The sequence below is a fragment of the Caretta caretta genome, chromosome 1 (genome assembly GCF_965140235.1).
Source record: "Caretta caretta isolate rCarCar2 chromosome 1, rCarCar1.hap1, whole genome shotgun sequence".
Classification (NCBI taxonomy): Eukaryota; Metazoa; Chordata; order Testudines; family Cheloniidae; genus Caretta; species Caretta caretta.
In genome coordinates this window covers 267,318,376-267,338,234 of record NC_134206.1, presented here as the reverse complement: position 1 = coordinate 267,338,234, position 19,859 = coordinate 267,318,376, and the positions used below count along the sequence as shown (strand labels likewise).

The window sequence follows — 19,859 nt, the reverse complement described above, 5'->3', positions numbered from 1 at the left end:
TCTGCCTGCCTGAGGCCCTAGTGATATCAATAATAAATGACATGTCTTGGAAAGACATATTTGAGCCCAGATCAGGCAGGTGCATGTGGGTAGGGGGCTTATATGGACCAGGGGATAAATAGTGACTGGGAACTGTAGCCTGTAATTCCCATCCTGCATCAGAGAGAACTTGTAAATGTTTAATAAACTTTGCTTCTTCCCGTTGCTTTGGATGAGATCCTATTAATAAATTTGAGTGGCTTGAGGACAGGTTTTGTGTCCGTTACTATAGCATCACCTTGCATAGGATCTCGGCATGAGAGAGGCAGCGGGAGGAGGGAGGGAGAATGAGACTGAGCAAGCCAGCGTGAGGTGCAGGCAACAGCACCAGGTCCAGGAATACAAACATCAGCATCTCTCCAGCTCCTCCAGCTGCAGCCCTTTGGACTAGCCTCCTTCTTGCCAGGTGCAAGCCCTTGTAGCACATACACTGTGGAGCTGCAGCAATTGTGCTGCTGAGCCCTTCCTTCTTCTTAGAAGATTTCACACTGGAGCTCTGCCTGCCTGACTTTCTTGTTCTGGAGGATCTGCATTGAATTTTCCCTCTGGGCTACTTTCTAGACCAACTGGTTGTTGTCCCAGAGATCAACAAGGTGACTAACAGTGACCCCCAAGTCTGAAAACAGCAACTATGACTGCAGCAGTGAATAACTGTTAACCAAAAGGATTTATTTAGAAGACAGACAAAATGCCTTTTGAAGGGTTTAGTTTACTGAAAGACAGATTTTTGAAACCAGGGAAGGAAGAGGTGAAGACCACTGTCAGTGACTCTCTGGGGAATCTGCAAAGGTAAAATCTTATGGAAACATCCAAGAAGGATTCCTATTTTGTTCTAGTTAAAGAAATTTTAGGGTTATGTTTATTAAAAGGAAAGATGTGAAGAAAAATCTGTTAATAAAAATAGGAGTTATGGTTGCAGAAAAAATAGCTGAGCACACATGAGAAGATACAAACGTTAGCAAATAAAATAACGTTACAGCATTGACTCTATCTAGACTATAAGGTATGTTATGCTGAACAAGAGTTGAAAGTAAATTATGAAACATTACTCTAGTGTTATGTAGAGCATGAAAAAGGACCACAGTTAAACACAGTTTTAAATATTTAATGGAAGTGATTTCTACTTTTGGCTTGCATGTGAAATGATGATCATTGTGCAAATTACGACATGCAAACTGTATGGGTAGATGTTTAAAAAGATTTAGGGTAAAATATTCAAAAATGCCCAATTGACTTAGAAGCCTAGTGACTTTCAATGAGATTTAGGCTCCTAAATTGCTTAGGTACTTCTGAAAATTTTACCCTTGATCAATAACAGAAAAGCCATCCAGTGAAAATCTTGTGTGTGTGTGTGTATTTTAGCTAGGGCAAACAGGAGTTTGAAAGACAGAAAAGAGAATCTGGGGTTTATTAGGTGCAGGAAAAAAAAGTTCACCATTTTCACCTTAATTTGGAAGTTTAAAATAAAACAAAAGCGTGAACATTTTTACTTTTGAATAATTTAAAAAAAAAAACTATACACACACAAAGGAATCAAATTGATAAGTAAAGGAGAAACATGGATATTAGTACAAAATAGTAATATTATCAGTAAAGGCCTCTATCCTGCAAACCTTTACACACATGCTAACTTTAAAGACATGGATAGTTCTATTGACTTCATTTATTTTTATATTTTATGCATAATGAAGTGCCAAAAACTTCAATGGTGCTACTCACATGCTTAATGTTAAGCACATACTTAAATGTTTGTAAGATCAGGCCACTGTTTGCAATTTAATTTATTGTTAATTTATTTTATTCTATTCAATTGATATGTGCTTTTACATACAAAGATCAAATTTCTGCTTTTTAGTTTTGGGAGTGCTGGTCCAGTTATAATTCTTGGTGCATCTGTGCTTGTCTTCTATTCAGAGAAAGGGGAAAAAAATGAATTCATTTATATATTACACTGTGGTACATATATGCAGAAGAGTGGGAGAGAATGCTTTTTTTTAAGGAGTCACTAACATATCTCTTGCTATAGTGAGGACTTCTACACCAGGGATGGGCAAACTTTTTGGCCCGAGGGCCACATCAGGGTTGCAAAACTGTATGGAGGGCCGGGTACGGAAGGCTGTGCATCCCCAAACAGCCTGGCTCCCACCCCCTATTTGCCCCCTCCCACTTCCTGCCCCCCTCAGAACTCCTGACCCATCCAACTCCTCCCTGCTCCTTGTCCCCGACCACCCCTTGTCCCCGACTGCCCTGACCCCTATCCTCACCCCCTGGGACTCCCATGCCTATCCAACCCCCCCACGAACCTCTGCCCCCAGACAGGCCCCCTGGGACTCCCACACCTATCCAATCTCTGCTGTTCCCTGTCCCCTGACTGTTCCCTGGGACCCTCTGCCCCTTATTCAACCCCCCCACTCCCTGCCCCCTTACCATGCTGCTCAGAGCAGCAGGAGCTCGCTGCCCGGCCAGAGCCAGCCACGCTGCCCAGCAGGAGTGACGAGCCAGAGCACTGGCGGTGCAGTGTGCTGAGGCTGCAGGGGAGGGGACACAGCGGGGGAGGAGCCAGGGGCTAGCCTCCCCGGCTGGGAACTCAGGGGCCGGGCAGGATGGTCCCACAGGCCAGATGTGGCCCGTGGGCCATAGTTTGCCCTCCTCTGTTTTACACCTTGTAAACACACTGCAGCATACTCAGAGTATTTATTCCCTGCGTAGTTTCTCCTGAACTTTTCTCCATCTTTTATACAAAGCCAGGCATTTGCTTTTTGACTTGCAAACTATATAAACAGTACACACACAACCAAGGAGCATGGTTGTACAACTAAATCACAAGTCATTTTGCTGTGAATCCTGCTGGTCCATATGAACAAATGTACTTCGTGTTTATAGTGTAACATTCAGGTGGCATATCCATGTGGCTTGTTGGCAGTTCATTTGGTTGCCATGTGGAAAACTCACTCAAGCTTTGAATTGTCTTTGTTACCCAAATGTTTGCCAGCTCTTGTTAGAGTTCAGCAACTGGTTCAAATACCCGTCAGTAAGAACTGGTCTCACGCTTTGCCCAGAACTTGTTGTGAGCCAAACCAAGCCCTATTTGAGGTAGAGAAAAGTCTGTTAAACTTTTTCTTTTTAAATGTTCACATGCTTCTGCCCTTCCCAATTTTAATGCCAAGGGAGAATACAATGCAAGGCTATTCTCATTGTGTCTACAACCAGGCCCAAACCAAGAAGCATTGAAAGTTTCATGACAAAACCTGTTCTTGGGAGATCTGGAGCCCAAACTAGTTTATGTTTGAAAAAGTTCTGTAAACTATTAAAACGTAGCTGTTTAGCTTGAGGTTCACCCACGGCTATTTAAAACAAACTAAAAATATGACCTTTGTTTTTATGATGGTAATTGTGCTGGGCCAAATTCAGCCTTGACTTTGTTCCCCATCCAGCCACACTGACTTCAACAGTATGTAAATCAGCACAGAATATTACACATTTTCTAATATTTGGTTGATGACTGATTACAGATTGCTATTTAGCAACCTGTAGAAAAAATTACAGGCATTGGAAAATATGATGGGTTAAAGGTGTGATTTTTTTTCCAAAATAATTGCATAAATGGTATTCTTCTACTTTCCATTCAAATATTTTAAAATGATCCTTGCAATTTAAGATCCATTGATCCAATAATTCCCTCCTGTGTGATCTTATGGAAGCTCAAGTTGCTGTTTGTTGTAGGGTGACCAGATGTCTTGTTTTTAAAGGGATAGTCTGTTTTGGGGGACTTTTTCTTATATAGGCGCCTATTACCCCCCACCTGTGTCCAGTTTTTTCACAGTTGCTATCTGCTAACCCTAGCTTGTCATCAGTTGGAATAACTTAGCTAGAGGTTTTAGAAATTGCTTTAACCATTCCAATTTAGAACAAGTTTAAAGTGCAATAATAGCATGTTCTTGATTAGCCTAAAATTAATTCAGCTGATTTTGGATTTGGATTAATGGGTGTTGGGGCCAGGAGTCTGCAGGCTTTTCTGCATTTCCCAGGAAAACAGGCTTTCTCCTGCAAAACTTCTAAACTCTGCAGACGTATGCGCTTAAGGATTTCTGTGTAGAGAACTTTATACGCTACAGCACAATCTCAGGCCTTGTATACCATGAGGATCTCAGCTGTCTTTGAGCAACCACTTGTGTAGCTGCACCCCTAGTTTAGACAACCAAATCTACTATAGTGCCACTCCGTGTAGTTTACCCCTGCTTGAAACGGGGGTAAGCTGCTGTGTTGCAAATCACAGTTTGCATAGCGTTTGCCTGTGTACACTAAGGTTTTTGCATTGGTGCTGCTATTCCAAGAGTTGGCCGTCAATGACTAGAACCTGGACAAATCCCGAGTGATTGAACAAGACCTCAGAAGGTGTGTTAATCTTTGGATAAATGAGGGTTTTAGTTGACTGATATTTGAATCCTTGAGGTTACACTGAATCTGCTAATTCTTGCTGCCACGATGAAACTGATGAGTGTGTTGAGGACAGTTAATGATGTTAAAGAGGAAGATGTGAAATTTGAATGTTGTGTAATTCTCATGTTGCTACAGCCCCCTTGTATCAGGTAATGGTTATTCTGAAATGTATCAATCTGATCTAATTTATTGTAGGTATTTATAATTTTCCCATCACTATAGCATCTGTGCAATTTTAAATAATTAAAAAATGAAACTGTTTAAATTCTGCTCTATCCTTCTATGTAATTGCCTATCTTTGCCAAATGTGGTTTAGTTTCTACACCAAAATAAATAAATACAGCGAGGTGAAGGTGCACTTGCTCTAAAAATTATTTTTTTTCTTAGTAATTTTGGGACTTTTAAAAAGTTCATTCAGGCTGTTTAATCAGTAGTTTTAGTATGAAAAATCCAAAGACCTTGTTCAAGAGGAAAGAAAATGACTAGAGAAAGCGGCAAAGGATAAACGAGTACCGTGTCTATGAACACTAAATATAGGAGCTCTACTGACATTCTGTTTTGAATAGATTTTCAAATATTTAAATATGAACTTTAAGGTGGGATACATACATCCTTAAAATTCCCAGGTGGATTGTGTCCAAAAGTTTAGATGGCTATCTATGGGGTAGGTGAATGGGTAATAAATCTGAAAGTGTGTGGATAATGCCCCTGAGAAGTACACACACACTAAAAGGGGACATTTCTGAACTTCTAAAACTAATCCTTCATAAATGATGAAAATAAGAAGGCTTGTAGGAAAATCCAAGAGACTTTTGTATAGTAAGGCTGACCTATCCTGGCAAATGCATCCCAGCATGCAGCATTAAGCTCTCCTCTGGCTTGGAACCACATGCAGACCCAGTCAAGAGGAGTGGAACTTTCCCACAGGAGAGGAGATGTGGAGTGTTCTTTGCTTGCTCCTCTCCCCATATGAGACTACCTACCTGTATGGAAGAAGTGAGTGAAGCCTGAGGCTCTGCATGGGGAGAGGTAGGGCAGAAGACAAGGCAAGATAAGACTGCTGAAGGGGTGAAAGATTGGGAGTCCCTCAAGAAGAAACATGATCAGATTCAAAGATGAATAATTTACAATGCACAACTGGGAATAGCCTTAAAATCCAGGGGCTGTGGAGAGAGAAGTCATGCATGCCAGGTGGCCATAAATGTTTTTTAAACAAAGCCCTATTTTAAATTATTATTGTAACCACCATTTTGTTTTCTTGTTTCTGAATTTTAGGAAGTACCAGTGTAAAAAGGGCGAGCAAGTGTGCGAGGCCATGCCTTGTGGAGATCTGTTCATCCGTGCTTGATGTCCAAATGTTCATTCTCAAATTTTATTTTTCAGAACTTAATACCAAAAAGAAAAAAAATCGTGTGAAGGGCAAAGAAATGGCGTGATATACGGGATGATCATGGCCAGTATGAGCACAGGCGGAACAATGTCCTACAGCACTCTGTTCAAATTAAACTAGACAAAATAGGGCATTGCATGTATTCTGAAGCATCTTGCAATATGCCTGAGATGTGAGGCATACACATATTTTTTAATTGGGTTACTGTGCCATAAGGGAGAGTTGAATATTCAACCTATATCTTCTTAGGGCCCAGTCCAGCTCTCACTGAAGTCCATAGTAAAATTGTGACTCAGTGGAAGCAATACTGGGCCCAAGGTCCTAGTTTTCCTGATTCACTAAGCACTACACCAAGTCTTGGGTCAGAGGAATGTTTTCATGTCTATGAGCATTGTCAGTCAGCTGAAAATGTATAGGTGTGAACAGATGTTTCAGCTTTGCACAATCATCTTATCTATGCCAGCTGCCCAAAATGCTGCTGTTACTTAAAATCTTACTTATTTCAAAGAACAGTTCTTTAATTTACTTTTGCCTGCCTCTCGCTCCACTTTCTTGGAAGATTTGCTTTGTTGATCAATAACTTCTGACTTAGATTGTCAAAGGAAGATAATTACATACTTTGGCTTACTAATTACATATTTTGGCTTACTAATAACTACTTTTACATCACAGCAGTCTTAATAATTTAACCTTTTCACTTTCTATGGTTGTTTACTTCTGGCATTTCACTCGGCTTGGACAATGAAACCAGACGGATCAATTTCACTTTTACGTACAATTTTCCCAAAGAAAAAAAGGTAATTAAAACCAGTTGCTTAAAGGACAAACCAACCCACACAAACCCTTAAAAGCAAGAAACTGTCCATTGAATGTGTCCTCCTTTAATATATCTTAATTTGCACACATTACTTTCACTGACAAACTTTGATCCTTTGTCTATAAGTCCTAAACAAGTCCAACATTTATATATCCCACTTTCTTTGTGATGGTACTATAAAACAAAATTTTAACTCCAATCTCATCAAGATCTCTTAGAAATCCATGCAATGGTGGACAGTGTGATATGTTATTTATGATGTGAGGAAGTCTGAGGCTGGCGTTAAACTTTTGTGTTACAGTGAAAACATGAGACATACAGCGTGTGATGTATCAGTTAGTATTGTCATTGCAAAGTGTAGAGACTTCAGAACTTTTAAATGAAATCTCATGTTTGAAAGGATATGGTAAAATCAATAGGAAACCGCTAAATCTATTAGTTTTGCGTTATGGATTTGCACAGTCTTTTGCATGGGATGCTACCTGCTGGTCAGGGAGGGATGGTAGGTTACAATTATAGCGGTCAGGAGGATGTTATACTTAAGGCATTACAGCTCTCCCAGGATGCTTCAGCTAGCTACAGGTAGATCAGCTGGAGACAGCCCACCTGCATGTGCTCTGGCAAGATTTCTCTATCTGATTTCAGTGTGGTAACAGAATAGAATCACTCAGCACTGTTACAGCTATGGTGCTGTTAAAGCTTTGGCAGGACTGAAGGTTCAAAAGGGGCCTTGAATTTCTTCCCAGATTTAAATATGTGTTGTCTCTAGAACAGCTTTTCTGCCACACACCCAACTAAGAGATGCTATGGAGGTTCCACTGGCAGACAGCTGTATTCTAATGCTGAGTGTTGGAAAAACTTCATATTGTCCATATAAGTGACAAAACCATTTCTTTTAAATGAGCCTAAAATAATCAGTAAACAAAATCATTCCCCTTAAATACAAAATATGTAAGATCTGCAACAGCTTTGTTCAGGAATCTCCACTTTTTAAAAACTCTGAATTCTACTCTTGTGTCAATTGGAAGCATGGGGGAAAATGCCTACTTCTGATCAAGTGTAGTAACTTTTGAGAAGAAATGAGTATTTAAAAAAATGTAGCAAGCTATAGTTTAGTTAAGTCTAAGTTGCCTTGTGCCAGCAGGATGGCCCTCAGCACAGTTTTGTATGTGAAATTATTTCTGTTTTAATCATATCCCATAATTACAGCGGTTATTTAGACTGTGAGTAAATAGTTCTGACAAGCCCCTAAAGGCTACGGAATGGTGTAAATTAGCCATTTCTTAAGCAACCAGACCAACATCACTGTGACATCTTATCAGAGAATTATGTGAATATCAATTTTTTTTTTGTATGAACGAACATCAACCAAGGGTGAGTGTGGCTATACAACGGGAGATATTAACAAGGGAAAATAGAAGAGTGATGTACTGCAAATATGCTACAGGCCGGGTACCTGGAAAAAGGAAATAACTAGCTCTTATCAGAAAAAGTTAAACTATTTCATAACCTTGCAAAGCAGTTCAGTCTTCCTTGGCGTTTATAAGTAATTCTGCTCATCATTTCACAGCAATAAAATCCTTCAATAGTAATTCCTCAGCAGATGCAGAGAGTCGCATTCTGAGTCTGTCATTTCAAAGCTGATTTCCAGGTGACAAATAACATAAACGGAAAGGCTTTGTGTAATGCAAGTGCTGTCTAAGGGCTCCAGGCTTCATTGGATTAAGCACATGCTTAAGCTTATGAGTTGGCTATTGACTTCAACGTGGATATTCGTATGTTCAGAGTTGATCATGCTTTTAAGTGTTTTGATGGATTGAGGCCTAAGGCCCAAATCCACCATTTTAAAGCAATGAATAAAAAGTTAATGTTGGGAAGGGAAAAATTTAGCTTATGTACAGAGAGTGCACTTAAAGTTCATTCTGCTCTTAAGGTAACTACCAGTTCTACCAGCGATATTCTTGTAGATTGGGCATGATGAATATGAAATGCATAACCACAGAAAAATGAACTTGCTGTTGAAAAGACAAGTGCCTAGATTGTTATGCTAGTTGGTTTTGCAACTTTTTAGTTTTGTTAAAATGAAAATTCTTGCTTATCTAGACTTTAAGATTCAATTTTGCTATGTATAGTTTTATATTGGGTGAATGGCAAGAGGTGCAGAGCTGTGATGAATCCCCCAAAGCAAAGATGCTTTTCCAAAGCTTATTCACACCTCTTCAGTCTGCAAAATGTGGTTGGAAATCTCACGCTAACAGTATTTTTTTTTCAATATTTCTAAAAAATTCTGCTTCTGGTTGGATTGGAAAGCAACGTCCTATATAACAGCATTGTCTAAATGTAAGAGATTTGACACATCTATGCTAGGGCCAGGAGTAGTATCAGAAGTAGGAGAGTGCTTTGAAAGGAATAATGCTAACTATAATGATAGTTAATGTAAATGCAATCATGAGCCAAATGAGGTTTGGTTTTAAAGACGTTTCTTTTATCAATAGTTTAAGCTGAACAGAAAATGCTCTCATGTCTTAATGATTTCTGATAGGTGAGTGGCTTAGGGCAGTGCTTCCCAGCAATGGAGGACAGGCCGCCTTGGGGAAAAGGGGAAGACTTAGCCCCCAATCAGCTCCAACTCTCATTGCAAATGTGCTCACGTGATGACAGTTGAAGCAGCAGCTGGCTCCTTGAAGGTCACTCAACTTCCTACCCTATGTCCACAATGACCCCTAAAGCAACCAGCCACAGGAACAGTTTGCATGTAGAGAACTAGTCTCTCATGGGCCCAAGGGAGCGCACATAGTCTGGCCCCATGCAGCCACCAATAGCTGCCTCTAAACCAGATAGCGTGTTGCCTTCTAGTGAATGAGGATCCAGGAGGGAGAGACAAAGCAAAGGAGCAGAGGAATAATAATTAGAATGGACATGCACACAACACACACACACACACACACACACACACACACACACACACACACACACACATAAAAGATGCAAAGGAAAAAGAGAGGACTAGAGGCCAGGAGACAGAAAATGAGATTACAGGAATGGTGCTAGAACACAGTGTGAGGAAGCACAGCAGAGGGAGTCACATCTTCCAATCAATCCAGCACAATGGGGGCTCAGGAGAAGTCTGGGAACTACTGGATTTAAGGAGATTTTTAAGTGGGCTGTAGAAGTGAACCTGTCACCACTAGCTCACTGGGTCAAATCCAGGCCAGGACAGCACATTGTTACTATTTAGTGGTGATTTATTGCCCAGTGTGAATTAAGTTTCAATCTGGTTGCAGTGGACAGTGTTTACATCACAAAATTTATCACCACAACAGGCAATCTCAGCAAAGAGGCTAGGACCAGGAGATTAAATTATTTTCTTACCCTTCAAAGCACGCTCAAGGCATGATATAGGAACAGTGTGGGGAAGTTTGCACTGTCACTGCAGACACTGGATCTTTCGTGTGGATAAACAGAAGGCTTGGGAGCTCCAGGCTGCCAGTTTGGCACTTTTCACCAGCACTGAGTTCACTATTATTCTTTTCTAATACTTACATTGAGAGGTGAAAGTAAGTCAATATGGGCCGATACGGTGTACTGGTAAGAAAGTGGCTGCCGGTATGGGCTGGTACGCAGCTGACATTAAAGCGCTGCCGTGGCAGAGCTTTAAGCACCATACCGACAGGGCTGCTGGGAGGGGGAGGGCACAAAAGGGGCAGCTGCCCCGGGGCCTAGTGATTTCCCCGAGCCCTTTAAATCGTCACCAGAGTCCCGGGTGGTGTGGGCTTGGGCAGTGCTGAAGGGCTGGCTGGGGGAGTCTGGCCCCAGCCCCACCCTTCTGCCCGAGGCCCCACCCCTTCCGGGGACCCAGAGCCACGCCCCCACCTTGCCCAGGACCTCGGCCACCCTGATTACTGGTAAGTCCTTTAAGTTACTTTAACCCCTGTTTACATTACTGAAGAACCCAGAGCCTCCATCACCAGGGGCCTCATGGTGTTAAGTGCTGTAAGCTGGAGCAGTCATTGCCCAGAAGAACTAATACTTCTGGTAGCTATGCATTCATTAAGAAGAGATGCTTGCACTAAATAAAGCGAAGTTGCTTTTGTCTGACCAAATAGGGGGATAAGAATTTATTAGAGCAGTGTCTCTCAACTGTTTGGCATGACCCCTGGGGTGTTGGGAGGTGTTGATAACAATTGAAAGCAAAGAAAACCTTGCTTCCCCACTCCCTGCTCATTCTTATCCTTCAAGTTCTAGTATTCCGTCAACCTCTCAAAACGCACACACAAATAAATTATATAGGCTTATTGTTATTATTGATACACTTTTTACTCTTACTTTTATAATACATGCAAGGACGTCATGAACATTTTTGATATTGAATAAAGGGTTGCCCACCTGAAAACGCTGAGAGACACTGTATTAGAGCAATCTGAGTGTGCCCAGAAAGGTTGTTAATAAGAGATGTTACAATATTTTTGTATTAAACAAATTGTGTTCCACTTGTATTGGGATGTTTTTGTAAATGGTGTCCAGATATTTGTATAATAGTATAACCTGAATACTCTGCATGCCTTCCTTCAAAAAAAATTATTTGAAACTGAAACAGGCCCAGAGATCTGAATACCCCTCTGTCATTCTGTTTGAGTGCCAATCTCAGGGATGACTGTCAGAAAACAGGGCAGACCCCCCTGTTGCCGGCACCCAGTGCTGACCCCAAACAGGTGGTGCGTTCTATAATGAGTAGGGCCCTACCAAATTCACGGCCATGAAAAACGCGTCACGCATTGTGAAATCTGGTCTCCTCCCATGAAATTTGGTCTTTTGTGTGCTTTTACCTTATATTATACAGATTTCACAGGGGAGACCAGTGTTTGTCAAATTGGGGGTCTTGACCCCAAAGGGAGTTGCGGGGGGGGTCACAAGGTTATTTTAGGGGGTCACGGTATTGCCATCCCTACTTCTACTCTGCCTTCAGATCTAGTCAGCTGGAGATCAGGGGCGATTGGCCAGGCGCCAATCTCTGAAGGCAGCGCCCCGCCAGCAGCAGCGCAGAAGTAAGGGTGGCGACACCATACCAGGCCACCCTTACTTCTGCGCTGCTGCCTTCAGAGCTGGGCGGCTGGACAATGGGAGCTGCTAACGGAGGGCCCAGCTCTGTAGGCAGCAGCGCAGAAGTAAGGGTGACAATACCTCTGGGTGACGTGTCACATAGGCTGGGGAAGGCTTTGCTTTCCCAAACAGCCCAGCATGGCCCCGCCCACGCTTCTCCCTGAGTGAGCCACCTCCTGCTTGCCCTGCCCCAGCCCACGCAGGCTGCTCCTCTTCAGGGAAGCTGGCTGGGGTGGCTTGGACTTGGGGTGGCTGGGTGGCCCCGGGTGCTGGGGCTGGATTGCCTGGCGCTGGGGTGGGGGGCTGGAGGTGCTGGGGCCAGGAAGCGGGGCCCATGAGCCCTACACTTTGGGGGCCAAGGGAGCCCACCTTGTGCTCAGGGGGTGGGGCTGCATGCTGCCTGCCCTGTGCTCTGGGGCGGGGGGGGCACACACTACCCACCCACCCTGTTCTCAGTGGCTGTACTGCTGGCCCACCTGCCCGGTGCTCCTCAGGCGGTGGGGTGGGGCCGGCTGGGGACTAGCTGCCCCCATCTGGCGGTTCACCAGCCGCCCTTGGCAATACCATACCATGCCATCCTTACTTCTGCGCTGCTGCTGGCTGCGGCTCTGCCTTCAGAGCTGAGCTCTCGGCCTGCAGCCACCGCTGTCCAGCTGCCCAGCTCTGAAGGCCTTGCCACTGCCAGCAGCATCTCAGAAGTAAGGGTAGCAGTACCGCAACCCCCCCACCCCTCACACACAATAACTTTGCGACCACCCCTACAACTCCTTTTTGGGTCAGGATCCCTACAATTATGACACCATCTGTAAAATGGGGCTGCTAATACCCTCCTTTTGTATAGCACTCTGAGATCTATAAAAAAAGAGCGTTGTGTGTGCTTTCAGTATAATTTAGAACATTTGGTAATTATGGTTAAACTGGAGAGCATTGCCAATGTGGAGTTTATTTTCCTTTGTGTAGTTCGTCATTTCTGATAACCTCAGCACAGCTTCCATATTTGTGCTTGCAAACAGCACTTGCACGAGCATCTGGCCAGTTAGATGTCCAACTACCTGATGTGGGTCTGTGGACTTGGAAGGTTGCACATGCAAAAAAATTCAGGCAGTTTTTGAAGATCTAGCCCTTTAAAAGTATAACTGCTTTTTAATTCACTGCATTATAGCAAGAGTTAAATCTCTTCTACGGATTTAGTGTGTTGTGGCCGATTAGAGTGTGTTGCTGCCATGCACATATGAAAGAGTTTTACTGGCAGAATAATACATTTTCCTTTTCTCCTTCATATCATTTTAGAAAAATTGATGGAACCAACACAGAAGAAGATCACATTGAATTGACTGAAGAGGGAAGGCCTGTGCTGGCGACTACTCACAAACCTCCCCTATGTGACTGCTATTGCTGTGGACTACCCAAGCGCTACATCATTGCCATAATGAGTGGTCTGGGCTTTTGCATTTCTTTTGGAATTAGGTGCAATCTGGGTGTTGCCATAGTGGAAATGGTTAACAACAGCACAATCTATGTGAATGGAAAACCAGAGCTTCAGGTAAAGAAGCATCTGTTGGTCTTCGTTCTTATCTGGCCTCTACTACCGCACCATCAAAGTACCTCACAAATACTTATCTTGATAACACCCCAGTGAGGTAGGGAAGTGCTATTGCAGATGGGAAAACGGAGACGCAGAGAGACTAGCCCAAGATCATGCAGGAAGTCTGTGGCAGAGCCATAAATTGAATTTGGGTCTTGTGGGTCTCAGTCAAATATCTTAATCACAAGATGGGCCTACTTATAGAAACCTACATCTTTCACACAATGCATGGGCATACACTGGTTCAAAGAAGGTGCTGATCACCCTCTACTTATAATGGCTTCCCCCCAAAAATTGCTTTTCAATCCCAGAGGTGGTCCCCTCTGGGTCAGGGTTTGGTCCCTCTGGGTCAGGGTTGAGCACACCATGGAGCAGCATATAGACAAGGTTGCCTTGCTGTGGCCTGTACAGAGCTTGTTCTGAGTCCAGTGGGCTTTTTCTGAGTTCCAAACTGCTTAGTTTAGCATTAGATTAAGCTGAGAAATGGGAATGCAAAGATTTTTAGCATTTCCGTGCAAGGTACAATTAACATTTTTTGGATTGTTTTCCCTTTAGCCAGAAGTATTTCATGACTCATGTTTTATTTAGGCTTGGGCATTTTACTGTTTAATACCCAATTTATTGGTTTTCCTTATGGCTCAGGGTATATTGTCAGATAAATGCATGGGGATTCCTGTGCATTGCCATGGGAAGGGGCGGGGGGCGTGGAGGTAGAGAAAACAAATCTAATAGCATTGCTTCTAAACTTCTCCCCACCATGCTTTAAAAAGACATTTGTTTTTGGAGCAGTCACTCCCAAAATGAAGGGTGTTCTGCAGCCAGGTCTGGCAGGTGGGAAGCAACAGAGAAGGGAAGTTGAGTGTGCAAAACCTAGTAACTCTTGGGGGACAGGGAGCAGCAAGGAGCATACAAGGAGCAGCAACCCATCCCACTGATTTCCCTCGTTATCCCTTTTGCAGGAATATCCCCAAAAGATAAGATGCTAAATGGGGAAGAAACATAAGGGTTATCGCGATCAGAACAGTATCCTGGCTCTGATAGCAGCCAATACCAGAAATGTCCAAGGAAGGTATAATAACCTCCATAATAAACAATTATCAAGAGTATAGCTAAGGGGGAAGGTCTTTCCTAATCCTCAGTAGTAATTAGTTGTTTTATGTTCTGGAGCGAAAGGTTGATATGCCCTGTACATTTATCCTAACTAGTGTAACTCCGGATGATCCTATTATGCATATAGGGCCAAAGATTTAAAAAACAGGTGCCTAAAGATAGGCTCCTAAATCCTAATTTTTGAAAATCAGGTCATTGATGAATTCAGTGCTGAGAACCTAGCAAAGGGGAGCAATAGGCAGACATGCCAAACCCGTGAAAAAAAAATGCAGAAATTGGGCTTGTTTTTGGCTTAATTGGATTGTGAGTTGCTTGTTGGCTAGTTTTTGGCTGTAGCTTGTTGCTTGTGTGGCTTGTAGCTTGTTGCTTGTTTCTTCTTTTTTTTGATCGGCTCCCAGCAAAGGGGGGCAAGCAGGGGCGAGGGGCAAGCTGGGGCAAGGGAGGGAGAGAGTCAGGGGTGCACAGCAGGCCCATTACAGTCCCAGACTGCACGCCGGAGGGATCTAGTCACATAGAGTGTTGGGGCTTTTAGGGATTGGCTTGTTTTGGCCTTGTTTTGAAATGGGATTAGCTTGATTTTTGGTTTATTGTGAAAGTCGCGGTGCTTATTTACCGCGTGAAAGTTGGCAACCGTGGCGATAGGGTGCCCAGTACTTTTGAGAATCAGGCCACTGCCTCAGTTTGGTTTTAGGGGCCTAACTTTACAAAAACTCATTTAAAAAAAAATTTTAGTCAGCAATGTCTGATTTTTTTTTAAAACCCTACAATTATTCTTTACTTTTGATGTCTTCCATCATTCCATCAGTGGCTGGGTCTTTAACTTAACTGCAGTGAGGGGGGAAAAGTTTGTCGTCATCAAGTACCCCAGGATCAAAGTTGCTGGTCCCAAAACCAGAGTGACTTCTTTAAGACCTCACATCAATGTCTTTATTTAAGTGGAAAAATAGTCTTTTCTCAGGTGTATTCTGTTGACTTCTTGACTTCTGTGGGAGAAGTAGTGAAGTCCAATAGTCAGGGTTTGATTCTGCTCCATTAACATCAATGAGAGGTTTTCAAGTCCTTAGAGCAGGTGACTAATACCTTAGGGCCAGATTTTTAAAGAGATTTGGATGCCTACAGGTGCAGATATATGCCAAGTGGGATTTTCAAAACCACTTAGCCGCCCAACTTCCATTCATTTCAATTTGAATTAAGCGTCTAGATGCTTTGAAAGATCTCACTAAGCGCCTAAATTCCTGTAAAAATTTTGCCATCAGAATTTTGGGTCTAATTCCTGGCTCTGCTACTGGCTCCCGGTGTGAACTTGACTGTGTTACTTACCTTTTCTGTGTCTTTTGACTGATTTTTCTAAAATGGGGATAATAACCTACTTCACAGGAGTATTGAGCTTTAACTTACATTTTTAATGTGCTTTGTGCTCCTTGGACAAAGGCCATTCACTGTGGAACTGCAAAGCATCATATTACTCCCAGACGTAGCAGGAGAGCATGGCCTTGCCTGCCTGCCTATAGATAGCCTTTGTTTTGCCATTGTACGCATTTTTTCAAGTCATCAGCTCAGCTCTAATGGGAAGCAGGCACTTCCTTGCTGCTACCAGTTTGTTACTAGAGCTGCTTGGAAAAAAGTGAAAATCTTCATGAATTTTTTTGAAAATTGTCACCAGTTTTTAGAAAAATGTAAAAAGGGCCCACAGTATTTTTCAAGACTAAAAAATGCTGATCAATTCTACTTGTGATCACAGGGACATTCCCACCCCTATGACTCTAAAGACAAGAAGCTTCTTTCTTATTTTTCTATGTGGAAGATGGGAGCTGGATAAACCCTTCCCATCATGCTGTGGCTCCACAATCTTTCCCATTCTTCTCCCTCCTCCTCCTCCCATCTGCTAAACAAACTGATCAGATTCAGCAAGCACAAAATGAGCCTCCCAGAAGTGGATGGAAAGCCTACTACTTCTTCCTCACTGGTAGTCACCATTGGCCAGTCCCTGAGCATGGAGCTGCATGCTGGCCCTGGTCTTATTCTGTCTAATTCCTGATCTCTAGGATCCATCCAGCCTATGCTGCTTCTCACAAAGAGGCAGGACTTGGTAAGAAGCAGAATATATCTCCTACACAGGCCAGGGAAGAGAGGGAGCGCCCAGACAAGAAGAGGCAGGTTGAGATTGGATTGCCTGTGCCCACAAGTCTTGATTTAGTCCTTACCCTGCTCTGGGCACAAATCCTCCCTTCTTCTTGACAAGGTGCCCTTATAGGTCTCCCAAACACCAAGACACTGGTCAGTCCTTTGTGATTTCAGGACTGACCATTATTTTAAGCTTTAAACTAGAAATCATTAATAGAAAATGGGGACATTCTGCAAAGTTAATTCGTGCACTTGGAAAAAATAACCATAAAAAAATACCCCAGCCCACTAGCATGATCTCATCTGAGTTTTGTATTGATGGGTGAGAGCAATGTTTTCAGCTCTTTGTTAGAGTGACTCGCTAATTAAAGTGTCTGATCAAAATGAGAAACTGTTTTGCATTTTGTTTGTTTGAAAAAATCTAACAGGGCGAACTGAGTCTGCCTTGTAACATACAGAAAGGCACAAACATAAACCAGAATGTCACTGCTAAGGACTCTCTTTAGTTTCCATTTTTTGGGTAGTGTTTTAGTGAGGCTTCCTGATTAACAATACAAATGATGGTGCTGTTTTCGAAAGATTCATCTGAAGGCTAACCACCCCTCCTCTCTGTTTCCGTACCATGAGGATGACCATGAAACAGAATGTCACACTTCTCCTATGCCCAGCAGTAGAAGGTTGATCCAAACAAAGGATGTCACACAGGCTCATTTAAGCATTCTTACAAAGAACAGTAACAGCTGCATGCAGGGGGAGCTTTGAGAGGTAGACTGAAAATATTTCCGAATGCAATTACATTAAATAGGGACAGATACACACAGTTCAGGCTTGTGTCTGTTCATCAGACATTTGTAGGCTATGGGTCATCTGTGTTGATTGCGCTGGTACCCGAATTTAAAACTAATATAATTCTTATCTTATTTAATCTAATCTAATATACCTAGCTAGCTATTTTTATTCAGGTTTGTTTTAAGGAGCCGTCTCTCCCCACTAGCCAGCAGAGTGTCTCCTCTTCGGGCATTTCATCCCCACCTCCTCCCTCCCTTCCCCCCCCCCCCCCACTGAACACAGATGGTTGATGCTAGGAATCTAAGGGCTCAACAATAAAAACACTGCAATGAAATAAAAAGGTCCAAATGGTCCAAATATGCATCCCACCCAAAACAAAGGATGTGTCACAAGGGCAAACATGATAACTGCCAGGGACCTAACTCACCAGATGAGAGATCAGTTCCCTATTAATGCAAAGAAAAGGAATTTAAAAAGGGGATTGCTATTAGGGACTCAAAAATGGTCAAGGCAGATCAGCGCCAGGAGGTAGTTGCACAATGACTTGACTGAGGAAGACCTGTCCTTGGTTTTATCCTGGTTGAACCCCCGAATCAAAACTTGACTGCTTAAGAGATTATCTCAAATGTGTTTCAAGGCACTATTTAATGAGCTAGTTGTCATATCCGTGCTGTAATGGGTTGAGAAGTAGTCTGTACACGTCCAGTGTATGTTATCCATGGTACTATGGGAAGTGTGGCTCAAGTGATGACTTTTAAACAACTTCCAAACAGGATTTATCCAGGAATCAATATGTTAAATATTCACCTTATAGTTAAAATGCTGTTTCGTTTGCAGAAAGCTCAGTTCAGCTGGGATCCAGAGACAGTAGGACTTATACATGGCTCATTTTTCTGGGGTTACATTGTGACACAAATTCCAGGAGGGTTTATCTCAAACAAACTAGCTGCTAACAGGTAAGATGAAGTAATGGGGCATATAAATATTTTTTCATGATCACTGTTACATCATTTAACATAATATTTTATTGTGATAAATGTATTTCAGGGATATTATGGGTAGTAATCAATATGTGGTATTTATGTCTATTATGGAGTGGTGCTACTCCTGCTGTAGCTAACAATGGAGCTAGCTTCCCAGTCTAAGCTCGATTTCTGACTCCATTCTAACAGGTTACTACATTGTGCTCATCACAATAGTACCTGAGTGCATTCCAGTAGCAAATTAGGTGACGTGACTAACATCTATCACATGTTGTTTGTTCTCTTGTTCTCTCCCCAGGGGACAGAAATATGTGCAATGGAGTGTCTTGTTTTGGTAGGGTTTTTTGATGGGGGTGAGGAGTGGGTTTGCAGGTGTTTAATATACATATTGTTTTGTATTTGGGTTAGAGTAGGCAGGTCAAAGAAATGCACTCCTAATATAACCCAAACCACTTCGTCTATCTGAAATTTTTACATGTTTCATGTCATCTCAGAAAATGTTTTCTGAAAAGTTTTGGGCAAATCACACAAGGGGATTTACCCATGTCCCTGTCATTTGCTTATTTACACATGTCCCTGTCATTTGCTTTTCAAAGATTTTTCTAATGCTTTTTTGGCTCATCTTCTCTCTGAAATAGATTCGCAAAGAAACTTCAGCTTTTTCTCTTCAAGGGTCCCTAATGTATAGAGATGCTTTTCATAGGTTTTGAAGAGGAGCATGTTGGAATTGTGGAGCTATTTAAAGATGCTGTCCTGAAAGTGCTGGTACACACAAAAATACAGCTAGACCTTCTCTTAAATACCTGTATTATGGGCTGAGCTAGTAGTAACATCTATGGCTAAGGCTGCCTAGCACTTTGCATTAAAGCCTCTGTTTTCAGTTTCTTGTAACTTCACCAGACTTTACACATTTGTGCAGCCATTTTCCAAGCTTGCTGATTTAAAAAAAAATTTAAGTTAAAAAACCCCACTCAATTGTTTTCAGAACGAACTTTAACAAAACTAGCTATTTTTCATTAAGTAAATAGTATCTTCAAACATTTGTTTGAAGAGTTTCCAGGATTTGAAGCATGAACATAGGTGATGGATAAATAAGGTTGTCTCAAAATGTCTGGTGGTTTTCAGGATGGCACTATCTCTAATATTGTTAACCAGGTTTTCTAAAGTATATATATGTGAGAAGGGGGAGAGGGGGAGAGATCACAGAAATTATAGATGGAAAATAGCTGTTTGGTCATCAAGCCTATTCCTTCTCAGTGTAAGGTAGATGTTTTGCTAACAGCTGCTTCTATAATGACTCTGGGACTTTTAACTTTCCACACGGAATGGTCCATGGCTCCAACCCCTCTCCTCAGATCTTCCAAAATGTACTCTGGGCTTAGTTTGCATCATTCCTCTTACAAAATTAGCATCCTCTACTCTTGATTCCTCCACCAGACAAAATTGTCTGATCTCAGTGTTTCTCTTATCCATCCAGTCTGC

General features: G+C 42.3%; 1 protein-coding gene across 1 annotated transcript in view; it reads left to right on the top strand.

Annotated features, from left to right (window-relative positions):
• Positions 1–310: 310 nt before the first annotated feature.
• The window catches only part of SLC17A8 (solute carrier family 17 member 8), a 43,345-nt gene continuing 23,796 nt past the window's right edge, over positions 311–19,859 (top strand). Inside the window, exons 1-3 of the mRNA XM_048835465.2 lie at positions 311–828; positions 13,077–13,329; positions 18,232–18,350. Of these exons, the coding sequence (XP_048691422.1) occupies positions 728–828; positions 13,077–13,329; positions 18,232–18,350 (473 nt within the window). The 5' untranslated portion in view covers positions 311–727. The remainder of the gene's footprint in view (positions 829–13,076; positions 13,330–18,231; positions 18,351–19,859) is intronic.